Here is a 17,316-nt window from a genome sequence, read left to right as displayed (position 1 = left end):
CCTGCTGCTCTGGATGCAGCCCAGGGCACGTTTGGCTCTCTGGGCTGGCAGTGCCCATGGTGCCTCATGTGCAGCCTCTCTGGCAGCAGCACCCCCAAGTGCCTCTGGGCAGGGCTGCTCTGGGGCTGCTCATCCCCAGCCTGTGCTGAGACTGGGGCTTGCCCCAACCCAGGAGCAGCACCAGCACCTGGTCTTGTTAAACCTCCTGAGAATCCCTTGTGCACACGTCCCAACCTTGTTCATTGCCCTGAAGGGTATCCGACCCCTCAGGTTTGTCATCCACACCAGTCAGCTTGGCGCCATCTGCAAACTTGCTGAGGGTGCACTCAATCTCTTTGTCCATGGCATTAACAGAGATATTAAATAACACTGGTCCCAAAACAGATCGCTGAGGGACACCACTTGTCACTGATGTCCATCAGGACTCTGAGCTATTGACCTCTACCTTCTGGATATGACCATTCTACCAATTTCTAATCTATCTAACAGTCCACACAGCAAACCCTTCTCTCTCCAATTTAGAAAGAATGTTGTTAGGAGGAAGCCTGTCAGAGGCTACACAGAAGTCCAGAGAAATGATATCTGTTGCTCTTCTCCTCTCCACTGACAGTCACCCCATCACAGGAGACCACAGGGTTGGTCAGGCAGGGCTTGCCCTGGATGAAGCCATGCTGGCTGTCCCAAACCACCTCCCTATCCTCCATATGCCTTAGCACAGCTTCTATGAGGATCTGTTCAATGACCTTCCCAGGCACAGAGATGAGGCTGACTGGGCAGTAGTTTCCAGGATCCTCCTTTCCACCTTTACAGATGGGTACAATATTTCCTTTTCAAAATTTTCTTTTTCTAGTAACTTGGGACTGCAATGACTTCTCCTGGAGAGTGACTTGGCAATTACAAACAGAAAGGTTGTGGAGTCTCCTCTGGAGATCTACAGATTACACTCATAAGCACACACAGACCATACAGATAAGTTCAGATTCTTTTGGCCTGTTGAAGTTCCCTCAGGCCTTACCAGGGTGTAAAGTTCCTGAAAACAAGAGACTACAAGTACCAGTTGTGTCATTCACACGCAGTCTCGATGCCTGTAATAGCAGGCAAGAAGGATACATGAACACATCCCTGGTGCTCCAGCCATGATCTTCTCAAACGGGTGGTTAAAAAATTACAGTATAAAATTGCCTAGCTGTCATTTTGAGGGACTTCAATCTTGATGCTGTAGCTAACTTCTCTATCAATAACTGCATACAAACAAAAGCACACGGGTCAGCATTACAGTGATCCTCCTTTAATCCCCAAATCTGCCCTAAGTGATGACATGGGTCTCCTGTGGCTGAAACCATAAGCATCAGCTCTGCATTGTCTCAGGGAGAAGAATGTGCCTGTGTGAGTAGTGCCAGAGAAAGCACTAGCAGGGCTAGGTGGGAACACCAGCCCCACAATGACAGATGAGGTACAACATCATCAGAGCCGTATAGCCAATGCCCAAAGTATGCCACTCCCTACTGTTGAGGCAGCTCCACTGGGTTTTCCTCTGTGCAGGCATCTGACCAATAAAAAGAGAGGAAAAGTGTTGCTTTTATTCAGTGGATGGTCTTCATACCTCAAAACTGTGAAAATAGGTTTTCAGAGTAGCCCTCAAGTCTTCACTCAATCCAATCCCAAGTAAAGGCACTAAAGCATAACTAAAGGCAGCAGAGGGAAGAGAAATCCCCAGCTTACCTGGAAGCAATACTAGCAAACAGACCAAGCACAGCACCTTCTCAGGACCAGCCCCTCTTTTTAATGAAGCACCAAGTAAGCAAATACAGTCAACATCAGCAGGAGCCAAAGAGTGAATCAGACAAATCATGTAATGTATGCATCACTATTACACCATAATTCCAAGGTAAATCCTTACTGGCTTTCTTAGGTAGTCCAAAACAAATCAAAAGGACCTAAAACTGCTTCAAATATTGGCTGAGGAATACTAGGACCCTATAGTAATACAGACCTTATTTCTGTTCCAACTAAGGCTATGCTCAGAACGAAACTGTATTTTGACAGGTAGTAAAACAAAACATTCCAGGAGTGTCCATAACACAGACACAGGCTGAACATTGGACTCACCTTTAAGAAACAGTCTACATGAGAAAAACAAGGCTGTCAAAACTTCCTGGGACATAAGGGAAACTGAGATCAAAGCTACAGCACTGAATGAAGTGATGTGACAGGATAGCAACCAATGGTCAGCTTTTAGTACACTCCCATCTACTGACAAATGATACTTTTGATTTCCAAGAGAAAAATACACCAATAAACCTGCCATTACTGCAAGGATCAACACTCACCAAGGTAAAAAAAAGGCTAAGTGCATAATTTCTAAACCATTCCAATATCGAAACTGGGTTCACATGCTGCTTTTATCCAGACCACATATTAACTAAAAGTAGTACCTCAGAAAAAAAAGAAACTATGACAGAAAAAATTCCTAAAGTTGTAGGCAAAGAATCACTGTTCACAATTACCTATTTGCAGTGAAACTAGCAAAAAGATGATTAGTTTTCTTTACTACAGAAAAAGCTATTCTTTAATTGTGTTTATTCTTTCAAATCAGAAAATAATGGCAATACCTCTGAAGTTCAGGTTTCCATTTAGGCCCTTCTTTTAATAAACATGAAAATGAAAGGAAAATATTTTTAGATTTTTATTTCTAGGGGGCTGTATTAATACCACATTAGGCACTTCCTAAAGTGCTTCAAATGTGTATTTTAGAAGACTGATTAGGGACTACTTAGTGAATTAATGAGGTCACTCTGCGTTACTCCTTAGTGAAAGACCGACTTCAAGTTAATGAGGTTACTCTGCAACCCACACTAGAGCTCTTGCTAATTACTTTAAGTCTTGCAGCTCTCAATGTCCACTGAACTCTATTCCTGTACTTCCAGGAGAAGAGCTGCTCTTAGTTACTATCTTCCAAGTTTTCCACCCACCATGTTTCAAAGATCTTGCTGGAAGATAGGTTTGCCCAAAATAGGTAATATTCCTCATCAATATTTCCCATCTATATTATGATCCATTAAGATTAGGGTACTAGAGCATTCTGTACTGACATCAAGAAATAAAGCACATTGAAAAGTACTGATTCAGTATAATTTATATTTAAACAAATATAGTCATACTTTCAGTGTTAAAGTGAGTTATTAGGTAGTAAAAACCATAAAACATGAATCCTTTAATATGCATTCTTTCTCTGCGAAAAATATACATGACCTAAAAATATTTTCCAAATATCATAATCATCTTGATGTCAAGAAAGACTAAGAAAATTTGTCAGAATAATTAAATTACTACAGAATTTACAGCACTATAATCAGCATAACTCCATATGCTGACACACTTCTGAACATTTACACACACACCCACCTCTTTAGGAACAGAAATATCCATACGGATACAAAATTCTTAAATAGCTACAGCAGTAAGCTCCTGCCAGTGCTAATCCCTTAAACTCTAATGAAGTGACTCAGCTGATTTTACAGCTTGCCAATGTAAAAAGATACCAAGGAAGTAAAAATAGGCACTGTAAACTCATTTCTGTAATTACATTTCATATTTTAATGCACTTAAAATCCTTAGCTAAAACAGAAACAGTAATAGTGAAGACTACACTACTGCCACGCTTAAAAAAAACAACTTGAGGAACTTAAGGAAGGAAAAAAGACCAGTTCAGTTCATCCCCACAACAGTTAACAAGTGCTGCTAGCATTAGGGTGTGTTACTCAGTTCCAAAGTAACCGCTGGATTCAGTGGATGCGGAGCCCCTGGCATGTGACGAAGCCTTCAGCGAAGCTGCCTGGTCCAAGACATGTGACTTGTGGCAGAAAACCAAGCTCAGCTGCCTGCCAGCAATGGCTGGATCTTTAATGCATACCATCTGCTGAAACCAGTTAAAAGTGGGAAAACAAGGAATTATATGTGTCTACACTACTTAGTACATATTAATTTTAAATAAAAACTAAAATACTGAAGTTAACTCCCATTAGTAACAGTTTTTGAAGAAAAATTTATCAGATAAGCTTTTACAGCAACACGTCACACAACTCTGAAACTTAAGAACATCCTGCACAACTGATTTTTCTTAAAGCAAAAGTCGTTTCAACTCATTTTTGATAATTTGTTTTTCCTTTCCGTAATTCTTTCTATGGGAAGAGATCTCAGCCTTTCCCTTCATTGTTCTTTCCCTGGAAGACTGTTTTGCTTTCACATATGAACCAAAACCAACAGCAGAGTAATGCAGACCATCCACAAGAAAACCCACACAGCTGCACTGCCTGTATGTCTTCTTCTGGATCCATTACCAAAACACGTTTCCATAGAACACTGTTACAATACAAATTAAGCCCAGAAAACACCACTATGTATAAGACATCAGACACACCACACTGTATTTTAAATGTGCACAGAAAAGGCAAAAAATTAACTGACAATTTAGGAACTTTTTCCAGAATTACAAAACATTAAAACTTGCACAACTCTGAATCCCTACTCTTAATTGCCACCACAGCCCAGGCCAATAAAATTAAACTGAAGAATTAACAATTCCATCCTGTATTCATTCCAGTACAAGCTCCACTTTATTAAAAATTATAAGAAATTAATTTAGAATTAGAATTTGACATTTAAAAAAAACTTTCAAACTTTCTTTTAGCTAAATAAATAATGGAGCTGAACCCTCTTCTAAGAGTTCATTACTAGGTGGGAAGACAATTAATATTGGACATTTAGTATTCAACTACACATTCAATAAATATCAGCTGTGTAAAATGAAACATAAGAAAAATCCATATGAGGAAACAGTTTCCACAGGATAGGTAATTTCTGAATTTCTAAATAAATTACCATTTGCCTTATTCCTGAATTTATAAAGGACATGTTAGGCTGCCTTTATCATTTTTCAGCATCTCATAAAAGCTATGCCATACCTCAGGGTAATAATTCCACGTTTGTTCTCCAATCTCCAGCATTTTGTAAATATTTTACAGACTCTTAGTCCACAATAGCTGAATAAATTAAAGAATGTGAAACTACAGGTCTTTCTGCCTATGACTTCCACTAGTAGCAACCTCAATTGTGCAAACAGATAATGCTTTGCGTACATATTGCATCTGTCAACATTTCAAAAGGAAATAAGCAATTTAAACAAAAAGTATCATTTTTTGTGCATGCCTAAATATGCACATATAACCACTAGCTACTTTTGGATTCCCAGGTGCTCAAAAAAATAACTGACTTACACAAGAAAACTTCCACTTCCCTATTAGCAATCTAGTTAACATCTGTGCTATCTATAACCTCTTCTTAAGAGGCCAATACTAAAAATCACTTGACAACTAGTCATGCAAGAAAGGAACCCTGCAATTTGAAATTCCTGTAACACCTTTTATTGGTCTCATCCAATCTGTTAGGAGCTGACACTTTCAAAAGTCATTAACCTGATGCCTTAACATCCTGCACCCAACTATTGCACAGTACTCGCAGGAATCACTTCAGTTTAATTTCACACACAAAATCCTGAACAAAACAAAGAATACTTGAAGATATCACCAAAAAAAGAAATTTAAATGCCAGACTAGTAAATAGTGACAAAGTGATGATTTGTCTGGAACACCCAGAGGCATGGGCTCATTTAAACAAAATGTGTTTTGACACACACAAATGCCAAGTTACAGATTTTAGTCTAGGTAATACATCAAGCCATACCTAAGCAGCAAGCACTCATATCCTTGAAAGCAACTCTGAAGACAGATAACTAAAACCACACTTCCTGTACAAAGTTTTGGAAACATCTACCACAACTTGGCATGTTTAACTGTTAACAGCAAGTCAGAGGCACTACTATAAACACCATGGATGAAGGCAACACTGGAAATTATTTGTGAAGAACTTGTAAACTGAAGAACTTGGGGAGGAAGATCAAGAGCTGATGAAACCTTTGTGTGCAGGTACATTTACAGTAAGAGCAGGCTTTTAATCTGCATAGGACAAGGTGAACTGACTGCTCTCTACAGAATTCATCTGACTGGCCAATTCTTATGGAAAAGAGCAAGTAAATTTCAACAACAGAGACAACTTAGGCTGCAGATTTAATAGCAAAAGAGAGGCTAAAATTAGGTAGGATGCCCTCTCAAAAGCATTAGCTACACATAATGCTTGTATCAAACAAGATGCCTAATCCAGTAATAACCATATAAAACATAAGGGCCATGAGAGAAAAGAAGGTGACAATTTAGACTTAATCTTCCCTTCTGACCTTTGCAACCATTAAGATTCTCAAAATAACTAGACAAGGTTAATTAATCTCCACAATACCAGTGACAATGAAGCCAGAATTCCCATTTTACAAAGAGCAACCAGAAACACATTAGTATTTTAGAATTGTTGTAACTGAAAAAGTGAGAAAACCAAAAACAACAACAAAAAAAACCAGCCCTATAATCAGCAATGATTCTAAACATTACATTGTAACAAGATTGGAAAAATACAGAACATACCCCTTCTTCCATCTCAGAAAACCTATAGGATGATGAAGATCCCCCTATATTGGAGGCCACACAGTAAATTACTGGTATTCCACTGCTGCCATACCCTCTGCCTTCATTAAAAGAAAAAAAGCTTAGTAGGAATCACACGAGACTTGCCACTGCAAAGGTTACAAAATTTCATTTGGGAGAGATGTCTGCGTTAGTGCAAACCAGCAACAAAAGCCAATAATTCACTAAGAACATATGCTTTGCCTGGTTAAAAATAATGAAAACTGTAGTCTATTGTTGACAGCAATACTTAATCTAATTTACTCACTGCTGCACTCCAGCACAAAAGTGTAACAATGATCTGACTTTATTTTTTCCTTAGAGTAACAAAACAAGCAAATCTATAAGACACAAAGCATGAAAGCACCTTGATACCAACAGAGCTGCTCTCTCAGCCTGTTAGTTTTTCCATAATTATCAGACCTATTAAAGGGCACTTTACTGTCTGACTTACAAAGATGCTTTGTAAAGGCAGCCCAGATTGTAAACATATTCCTGAAAACCAGCACTTTGGATTTCTATCCCTATCTCTAAAGGATTTTTTTTGTCTATATATCTAATTTTGATTTACTGGAGTTTTGCAATCCTGATAAAGACAGGAGAATGTAGTTTTAAGCAGGTGGAAGTAAAGCATAACTGTTCTACATTACTCTAACAGTCTCACTAGCTCACATGAACACTTTGGTCCACTAGAATTTCTTCTTATACTTGCTAGCAAATACAATATAAAGATATACACTTCTTGCCTAGTGAACAGATACTCTGAAAAGAAAAAGGTTCAGTGTGAATTAAAGTAAACATATTTGATTTAAAAAATAAACTGAAAGGATTTCTATTTTACACATTAGAACCCTAACATATGACCCTTTGTACAATTTGTTTGTATTTGTCAAATGAGCTGATAACTCCTGATAATTTATTGCTTACAATCTGTTAGTGCCAAATATACAGAGGTAACTTACAGAACAGCCAAACAGGAAGATGTTTTCTCCCTCTGAGCATCAATAAGGCCTATTTCATCCGCTGTAAAAAGGTTTTAAGCAGGTCTTACTTTGTTATAGCAGGGCCTTAATCTACAAATTTTCATTGTAATTAATTGCTAGGTACTTTTACTCTGACAGCAACAGAAAGCCCATCCAGAAGAGCTCTAATTTTATTTCACCAAAAAAGTGCAACAATTGCACAAGGTGAAAAAAGAATAAATTGAAACACCTACTCAGAAAAAAGCTACGTTAATAATGCGAGATTGCAACTAAGAGCCTCTACATACATTTAAACTGTTACAGGTAATTTAAAAGACAAAAAAACCCCAAAATTTCAATTAAGTTCATATTAAATGCATTCCTTAAACTCCCATTCAAGTGGATTTAATAGCACATAGTTTAACTACAATTTGGGACTAACATTTATAATCACAACAGTTTTGCTGTTTTACTCCAACTAAACTACTTAACCAAACCATTTCTCCTCATTCATTAAGTTTCTGTAGTTCAAGTTAGTGGCTTTTGTTGCTGGCAAAATGTTGGCCATTCTTCACGGCAACTGACTAGCAGAGTCTGTGACTCATTATCACCAGAAGATGAATATGCCACTGATTTTTGTAATGTTAACATATGAGTAACTTCCAAAATCATTTAATTGGATGTAATATGTAAATCTGGGAAGGAGTAAAGAAACATCAATTATTTGGCAGCACTACCTGTTCATCAGCTGCATACCCTGAAATCTGCTGTGATGCTGCTAGAACTCTGCAAGAACATTATGAAATAAATACACCATCCTGCACGTGTGCCTGCTTCCAGTTTGGAGCTGACCTGAAACACTAGTTTCAATATCCATCACTCTTGTACAAAAGCAAATTATTACTTTTGTTATTAGCTATATCATTTCCTTCAGAACATGTCTGCAAGTAACTCTTGCAAAAACGAAGTGCAAGATTCTGAATCCAACATTTCAATACCTTTTTTTTCCGTTCAACCTTGTGCTTCGTTGGCTTAGTGAGATTGTGTATTATGCTAAACTCCTTAAGAAAGCAGTATGGAAACTGTGCTGTGGTTTTAGAGATGCACAGCATTCATGTCAACACTCTGATGTGGTCTTGTTTCAGTTTTGCCAGTCCTCACCATACCCAGCTTTCAACCACCGAATGTACTTCACTAAAATGATGGGCTTTTTCTTAGCTTACACCACAAAAGCAAATAATATCTTATGTAAAAGTGGAGTAATACTTAATATTTAAAGTTACTCTTAAATAAGATATTAAAAACATCCCATTTCATTCTCCAATAAATTGTTTTAAAAGTCCATCTCAAAGTTGTTGAGATGAAAAGTTTTCTTTAATGTTTTGTCAACATACAACTAATGCAAATGAACAATTCCAGGATCTTCAAATAACATGTGCACAGCATCCAAAAACTTGGAAATGCTGTTCTTACTTAGTAGAAGAAAAAAATTTGTGCAGTCTAGAGACTGGTTTTCTAACCAACAGAAAAATACATCCATATTCTAGATCAGGCATGCTGAAAATATTTTCAAGGTTAGTTCCTGAAAAAAGAGTTTAACAGCCCCTCTGTCACACAGTAAATCTCCTATTTCAGCAAGCAGCAATTCCTTTAAAAAACAAGCTGAAAAGGAACTGTAAAATACTATCCATTATTATTTTATTTATACCCTCTCAGCACATGACAATACTTTAACTGTCATTTGGAAAGATTTTAAAAACACTTTCCAAGATATCTGTTCCTTACAGAGTTCCAAAATCAAGTCACCTTGAAATGCAGGCACACATAAGCACACGAGACAATCACTGAGAAGTTCTCCACTGAAGACTGTTCGTCCCTCTCTGCTTCTCCCATATCTCCAGTTGTGCAGCTCCATCCCCAGTGCTCATCTGACACCTCCCCATATGCTGTAACTCACTGGAACAGCAGAAAACTAACAACCTCCTTCAGCAGCTTCAAAGAGCAGCTTGCACATGCAAGAATTAGGAGTCCAGTAAGCCCTGAGAGTGGCAGGAAGAAGAGTATGGTTGGGAGGAATAAAAAGGGTGGGTGAGAAATGGGAAGAAGGTAATGATGCAGCATGTCAGCTCACCAGATGCCATGGTACCAGAGCACATACTTCAGTATGGTCACAGAGCCAATAAAAAGTAGCAGTAGCAGTTTCAACATTATTGCAAAATCACTTCAACAGGCAGAGAACTTTGGTAACTTCTTCCCCTACCTACATTCCATTCTCTTCTTTTTAAGGAAAACTTACAAGACAAAAGAAACAGAAAACTTAGAAGGCCAGTAAAATTACACTATACCAATGCTCAAAAGAAAAATTAAAATGCCAAATGGCATTTTAAATATTTCTTCTTTCAGACATAAATCATTTTAACACAACAGTGCAATAACAGAGCATTCATTATATACACTTTAAGAAAAAAAGAAGCACTTGGACTATTTAATTCACTTATACTGAAATAAAAGCCTGTTCTAAACAACATGCATAAAACCCACAACTGTTTTTTTAAAGTTGATATTTCATTCCTGACTCTCAAATACCCAGGAGATAACCTTCAAAATGCTTTTGCCTAGTTCTACACCAGTATAGAACAGAATATCCTGAAGCAGGCAGTTCACCCAGATTAATCAGAAAAATTCATTCTTAACTACCAAGTGTTTTTCTACAATGGTGAATTCTGAGGCTCCCCTCCATCAGCAGTAGAGGACAGACAGGGAAGTTGAATGGATCTCACTACAGTAACGCTCTTCAAGTCAAAATTTTACCCATAAGCTCACCAAGGCAAAGAACAGGCAGCTTCAATTTCTAAAGCACTGTACAAAATTTTGCTCAATGCTCTGCAACTACTGCAAATCCAAATATTAGAGATGTATGGATTTTACATTTCCTGTAATAAATACAGTCATGAGAAGAACTTCTGAGAGGTAAGTCTGAAAACTGTTTCCACCAGAGCTACAAAACTAAACAGTGTAACAGACAGCTACCTTCTCAAGTGCTTCCAAACCCACACTCCTAAAAGGCAGGATGCATCTCAAAAACACTGGCCATATTTTATTATGAAAAGAAAGTGAGAGCAATGAACAAAACCATGGGAAGGAAGAGAGGGAAGAGCATGAAAATCAGAACTGAAGAAACCAACCAAAAAAGTAAAAGTTGTGATTGCTTACACTTTTGCCACCTTTTCCAGACTAGTGGTGGGCTCTCACAGGAAGTAGTGTAACACAAGCCCAGCAACACACAAGTAAGAGAAGTGATTAAATCAGCATTTTGTGCTGTGAGAAATGTAAAAAGGATTTAGTGCAGGGACTGTGCTATATAAAGTGTACAAATGCAGCTGAGAAGGAGGGTGGCACGAACAGCAATGTTCCCCAAACAAGGGTCAAAATATTTGTGAGAACTGTGGTTATTGTTTGTGATTTTTGCTTGGACTTGCAGAACTCAAAAAAAGCTACTATATCCCTTGCTAAAAGTACTGTGAGAGTATGGATGCTTAAATATATCTAGGTGATCATAATCCTAGTGCAAAAAAAGGTTTTTTTCTACCAAAACAAACCAAAACCAAACCAAAATACACACAAAAAACCAAAAATACAATCACCTCCAAAAGTAAAAAAGAAACAAAGAAACAAAAGAAAAACCAACATCCCACACATATACACACACAAATGCACATTATTTAATTGAAAGAAATGTATTCAGAGTTGCAACCAGCTCCTGGGTCAGAACAAGCACTGTGTATCACCCAAAAAACACTACATTTTTAATTAGACAACAGTACTTCACATGACATTAACAGAAACTCTTGATTTCAGTGATCTAAACTGAAGTTCAGTTTGCAAAAACATTTTTGAGGCTGAAAGTTTCTAGGAATGTTAAATATGATATTCAGCCACAGAAAGGGGAAAAGAACATTCCAAAAAGGAAAGGCAGATGCACTTACGTTTCAAAGCAGCGATCCACGTTGTCTGACATCAGAAGCAGCATGCAGAGCTGTTCCAGTGCTATCAGCTGCATATCCCTCTCATCCCCCTGCCCCATCTGCAGCCATTCCAGCAACGTGTCTGGATCCACATCTGCCATGGTTTTTTACAAAAAAAAAAAGCCGCCTCCACTTCAATTAAAAAGTACCAAAAATATCCTTTAATTGTAGAAGCCAGACTAACTTCAGCACAATTAATTTCTCTCTTCAGTCAGCCTCACGCTTTTGCAGTTTTCACCTGGCAAGAAAAAGTAAAAAAAGGAATCACCATCACAACCTTGTCATTGAACCTTCTGTGTTTGCTTCTCTCTAAAATGTATAGCATATGTTTGGGATGAAATTAAGGAAGCTTTCACATATCTTACCAGCAAATGGGTTTTTTCTAAGCAGGTAAATAGTACAGAGTTTGCTCTGTTCTGAGGATAACTCAAAATTACAGCTAGAAAAATTGTGCTCAACCCTTTTGTGAGAAAGTGATGTCCTGACCATCCTCTCCTTTAATATCACTTCATTATAAAGTGTTCAGCTTTATGAGATGCATTACCTCCTCATGAAAATATTCAAATATAGAAAGATAATGAATTTCACACTTCAAACAGAAATCCAGAAAATAAAAAACTGAGATGTACAATTCCAGACCTTCAAAATCTTCAGAAATCTTTTAAAAGTTCGAATCCTTCATCTTTTAAAACAACATTCAAACATAAGGAAAAGAGGCTTTTTATGTTAAAGGATATAAAAAGACAACTTAAAAATCACTTCCATTTTCAAGAATTAGGGGTTTGTTGGGTTATTTGGGGACTTTTTTTAAAAAAATATTTAATTCACACCTTTAAAAAAATCCAGTGAATAATTCAAATAATTCACATACATATAAGGAAAACAACATTATTTGCTGGCCCAATGCCAGAGTTGTACATGCAAGCTGAAGACCAAAAAAGTCCCCTTGCCTAAACTTTGTGTTTAACAAACAGTCAAATTCACCTCCCTTGCCTAAAAACACAGCACACATGACTACTTTCATATAAAACCTAATGAGTTACAAACCAATCTCTCCAAATACAAGAAAAATAACACTCTTTCAAAACACAGCTTAGAGAAGAAGTAGTTTATCAAACTCCTAGGTAAATATGAAATGCCGGACAGTATCCCACAAACAGGGGGGAGGTGATGTGGGAGGAAGAAGCTTGATCTGGACAAAGTCTGCCTACTTGTTTACTTGCTGCTAATGAGTTAATAGTTAAAAAATAACCCCATCAAGGGCATGTATACAAAAGGGAATCAGAAATTAGTATTATATGAAGAAACACACACTGAATCAGCTCTTTCACAATAGCTTAAAACTCAGAGATGTTACAGAAGCACAACAGATAGGATTTTTATAAAATTTAGGACCATAATATTACAGACCCCTCAACTACTGCTTCCCAGTTGCATATCTGATATTATCTTACTCTAAAAACTAATTTAATATTAGTAAACTGGTTTTCTGTGTTTTAAACACTGCCTATGACTCTCGAAGATGTTTACAGACTGCATTTCCTGCTCGAATCCTACATAAAACTACTTTCAGACAGAAAAAGTGGGATCGCATTATAATTATTCTACGTCGCCTTAACACCACTAAATCGTTATTTCCGGGAGCGGAGAGATGAGTGATAGCGAGAGAAACAAGAAAATTAAGAGACGGCGAAAGTGGGGTAAGTTCAGCCCAGGCACCTGCTGTTCTCCCAGCCCAGCCGGGCCGTACAGGAGGCACGGCGCAGACCCGGAGCGCGGCGAGCGGCCGGGCTGAGCCCGGAGCAGGGGCCAGGCCGCAGCGCAGCTCCCCCCGCGCCGCCCGGGCCTGCTCGCACCAGCCAGGCGGGCCCCGGGCCCGCGCGGCGCTCGGGGCTTTGGGCCCCTTCCCCACACGGCGCCGCCCGGGGCACGGCAGGCACCGCCTCCGCCTCCTCGCCGCCCCCGCACGGGGCACCCGGCGGCGTGAGGGGCTCCCCGGCAGCGCCGCCCCGCTCTGCCCGCGGCCCCTCGCATAGACTTTCCGGCAGCCGCCGCCTCTCCCCGCCCGCAGCTCCGGCCCGCTCCCTCCCGGCCCGACAGGCCCGGGCAGCGACGCTCGAGTTCCCGGCGAGCCGCAGGCCGCGCAGGGTGACCCGGCCTGGCTGCTCGGGAAAGGCGCCGTCCCCCAGCACAGGCCGGAGAGGCCCCGCGCCACCCCCGCCGCTCACCTCAGCCTCCCGCAGCCTCCTCGCCGGAGCCGAGCCCTCCTCAGCGCCACGCCGAGACCGGAGCGGCGGCGCGGCGGCGGCGGCAGCCCGAGCCCCGCGGCAGGCGGCGGCCAGCGGCATCCATGGCGCTCCGCCCGCTGCGGGGTGGGCGGGCGCGGCAGGAGCCGCGCTCGGGGCGGAGCTGAGGTGGCCGAGCGGCCGCTGGGGGCGCTGGCGGAGCCTCGGCGGAGAAGGGGCCGCTCCCGCGGGCCCGCTCCGCCCCGCGCCGCCCTGCGGAACTGAGAGCCGGGGCCCGGGCTGCTCCCGGCGCGGCCTGCCCGGCCAAGGGCCCGGGTGGCCTTCCTCTGGCTGCGTGAGGATTTTTTTTAGCGTTTACAGGTCTTGCCATGTTCTGGTTATTTACTTCGATATAATATTCTGTACATTCACGGCGGGGCTTATACTTTAAGGGGCCACTCTAGAAAACACTTTGATCCCCTTCCCGAACCTCCATTAGAATGGATCTGGTGGGCGGATTTGAGCGTCGCAGTGTTGGGTCTTAGAGAACGAAGGTTTTAGTTTGCTCTTACCGAGCAGTGAGTTTGAAGTGCTGCAATTACGCCGCGTAGCTTGACACACCTTTGCCAGTAGAGTGGTCCGCTGCCATACGTGCTGTAAAATGCTGTGCAACTACTTTGCACATGATTAAAAGACAAAGGAAGTAAACTGCTAAAAATTTAAAATGAGTGACTTTCAAAATAATTTCATTCTCTGTAGTATGACATCTTTTGCAAAGGAATTTAAGCCTATTAATATAAGTACAGTAAATAAGATTATTGTACATTTGAATGTCACTCCTACCTGCATCATAGACATTTCCTGTAATTAGGAGGCTAAAACTACACACTGAACAAAAAGGCAATAGCAGTCATGCTTGGTTAAAACTTGCTGAATGCTGACATTTTTATTGGTCAATGTTGTAGTAACACGTCTAGAAAGTGTTATCTTTATTGGTGCAGGTTTTATTCAGAACACAAGAATAGTTCTTTTGTCTCTGTTTCTGATCTCTAAGGGAGCTGAGCCTTTCTGTCTTACTATATTACATCTCTGGTAACTGCGACTTGTTCCAGCTCAGATGAGACTTACATGTGTATCCTTAGCCTGTGCTTGTCCTTCAGAGGTCAGGAAGATTCTGATATGCTTAAAGTTCAGACACAAGGCAGTAGAAGGACTGAGTGTACAGTTTTTAATTTAGAAACTTGGTCTTCTTTAACTTTTCACCAGTGCAGAAGCAGCAGAATTAGGCCAGGCCTATGAGACCTGCATCTGCTAAGTGACCTTCTCCTGTTGCATGATGCTAGAACAGTTGCCTTTGCTTTTTGTAAAGAAAAGTTTGAGATAAATAAATATTATTGTTATTTTCTTCTGAAGATCAAAAGCTGAAATCAAACAAGCATTTCACTCTTCACACAGAATGCAGTTTCTGGTTCAGGTGTCTGGACAGATACATAGTTATTTGTGGACAATATGAGGATATAAAAATACAGATAAATTTAGAACAAAATCAAAATTTTAAAAATTGTACGTGAATATGAATCATGGATTTAAAGTGCTATTAAGCAGGAGTACAAAACTTAAATACTGGATATGTCTTTCAGATACATTGTTATTTCTGAAAGGAGAAACATAAATACTCCTATGTCCTGTTGCTTGAATTGCCCAATTTCATATGTCAATTTTTTTCTTTTTTTCACTCAAACAAGTACTTTGAGTAATGTATTACATCTTCAATCAGAAATCGGGATCTTTTTTCAATCTGATGCAATATTTAGGAGTTTATTAGTGATTTTTGTTCCTCATTATGTGATTTCTTCTCACTAGAACAAATCTGAAAAATAATGCGGACTAGATAATTTCTGCTTCATTGATTATATACTTCTTACAATATATGTATGTTCATTGACTGTTTAATACTTTTTTCCACTTCCTGTGCTGATGGGCATTCACATTGTTTTCGACACTCTCTTTGTCAGGGAATACTCCACTGAAATACAACACAGCCAGTGATACCCCTGAAGTTACTGTTTCAGACTGCCTCTGTGTGCAGCACTGATCCAGACTAGAGCTGCCTCTTCAAAAGTGGCTGTTCTTTAATACTTACTAAGAAGGAAATCACTGCCAAGTAAGAGTGCACTTAGCACATAAGAAAGACATCAGAATCGCATTTGTGTGGAATTACTCACATTCATTTGTGTTTTCACACAGCAAAGGTTTGTTCAGACCCCCAAGTTTGCAGCCCATGTCCATCATTCCATTACTGCCAGGCCTAGGCCTTCTGAAGGAGGAGAACTTTGTGTGGATTAGTGCAGCCAGATGGGGAAGGCAAATGATGAAATATTTTGAAGTGACAAGTAATGGAGCTTGACTGTGTTAGCTGCTTGAAGAAATTGCTTTCACACACTGAGAATTGTGTGAAACTTGCAAAAATAACTCCCATTCCCCCTGCTTGTGCAAGGTACGTAGTTTTTATTCAGTCAGAGAATGACCCAAATGCTGACTCCAGCTGGCACGCACTTGGTGTATGACCTTGGCCTAATCCCTTAATCACTGTGTGTCTCTGCCTCCTCCTTTTCAAAATAAGGAGATAGTAATGCTGGAGTCAGAAATGTCTTAGCACTTATGGAACTGTGAGTTGCTGAGGCATGTTACTATATTAAGCCTTAAACAATGCCATATATTTATGACTACACTTAAGCAGACCACACGTGTGACTGACAATGCCTTTGGAAATTAGGCCACATAGGGTCAACATAGATTGATCTTTGTAGAGTGCTATATTGAGCAATTACCGCCATTTTTGCTGAGTATTTACCTGAAAATTAAAACCTGGCTTTAAAAGAGAAAATGTCAGCACAATTACAAGAATAATGTCAGGGACACATGAACAACAGTAAAATATGCCACGAGGGCAAGGATCAGGGATTGGGTTCCAGACACAGAGAGATTCTGAGACATGTTGTAAAGGACACCCCACTTGAGACAGCTTCTCAACATTGCAGGCGTTCTCAAAAGGATTTCATTCTCTTTGAAAATAAGTCACTTTTGGCTAGGATTCTGCAAAATCTTCTCACGATGGGAAAAAACCAAAGTGATTTTTCACTTATAGCTCCAAGAAGAATACATTTACTAAATGTATTACACAACATTTATTACTGGTTTTATATTATATTCAGGCTGGTGTTTTCTATATGGTTTTAGCTGGTAGCAGAAGGAATGTCAGGCACTTTTAACATTACTGTGTGATAGTAAGGAGTGAAAGCTTCAGACTGGAATGATTGGGCTCTTGTTACAGAAAATATAAAGCTGACCTGTAATCAAGCTGAAATACATCTACAATTCCAACAAAACAAGAAGACTCAGATTCCTTCTATTTTTTTTATTGATACAGCAACTAGAAGCCAGGATAACTGATGTTTTTGTTAGCTCTCTGCCTATTTCAGCGTACATGCCAAGCTGATGTTTCCAAAAATATCACTCCTCTGTAGTAAAT

At 39.8% G+C, this 17,316-nt stretch overlaps 2 protein-coding genes across 15 annotated transcripts in view; one reads left to right on the top strand and one right to left on the bottom strand.

Annotated features, from left to right (window-relative positions):
- Positions 1-13,925, bottom strand: part of HECTD1 (HECT domain E3 ubiquitin protein ligase 1) — a 61,336-nt gene extending 47,411 nt beyond the window's left edge. For all 14 annotated transcript variants that reach the window (XM_074542715.1, XM_074542721.1, XM_074542723.1 and 11 more), the window contains exons 1-2: positions 13,788-13,925; positions 11,521-11,797 (exon numbers count right to left, since the gene is read on the bottom strand). In XM_074542715.1, the coding sequence (XP_074398816.1) occupies positions 11,521-11,660 (140 nt within the window). In that variant the 5' untranslated portion in view covers positions 11,661-11,797; positions 13,788-13,925. The remainder of the gene's footprint in view (positions 1-11,520; positions 11,798-13,787) is intronic.
- The window catches only part of AP4S1 (adaptor related protein complex 4 subunit sigma 1), a 99,781-nt gene that overhangs the window by 69,540 nt on the left and 12,925 nt on the right, over positions 1-17,316 (top strand). The window lies entirely within an intron of this gene.

The sequence above is a fragment of the Zonotrichia albicollis genome, chromosome 6 (genome assembly GCF_047830755.1).
Source record: "Zonotrichia albicollis isolate bZonAlb1 chromosome 6, bZonAlb1.hap1, whole genome shotgun sequence".
NCBI lineage: Eukaryota > Metazoa > Chordata > Aves > Passeriformes > Passerellidae > Zonotrichia > Zonotrichia albicollis.
The sequence above is the reverse complement of the archived record's forward strand: the minus strand, read 5'-3'. Positions and strand labels throughout refer to the sequence as shown.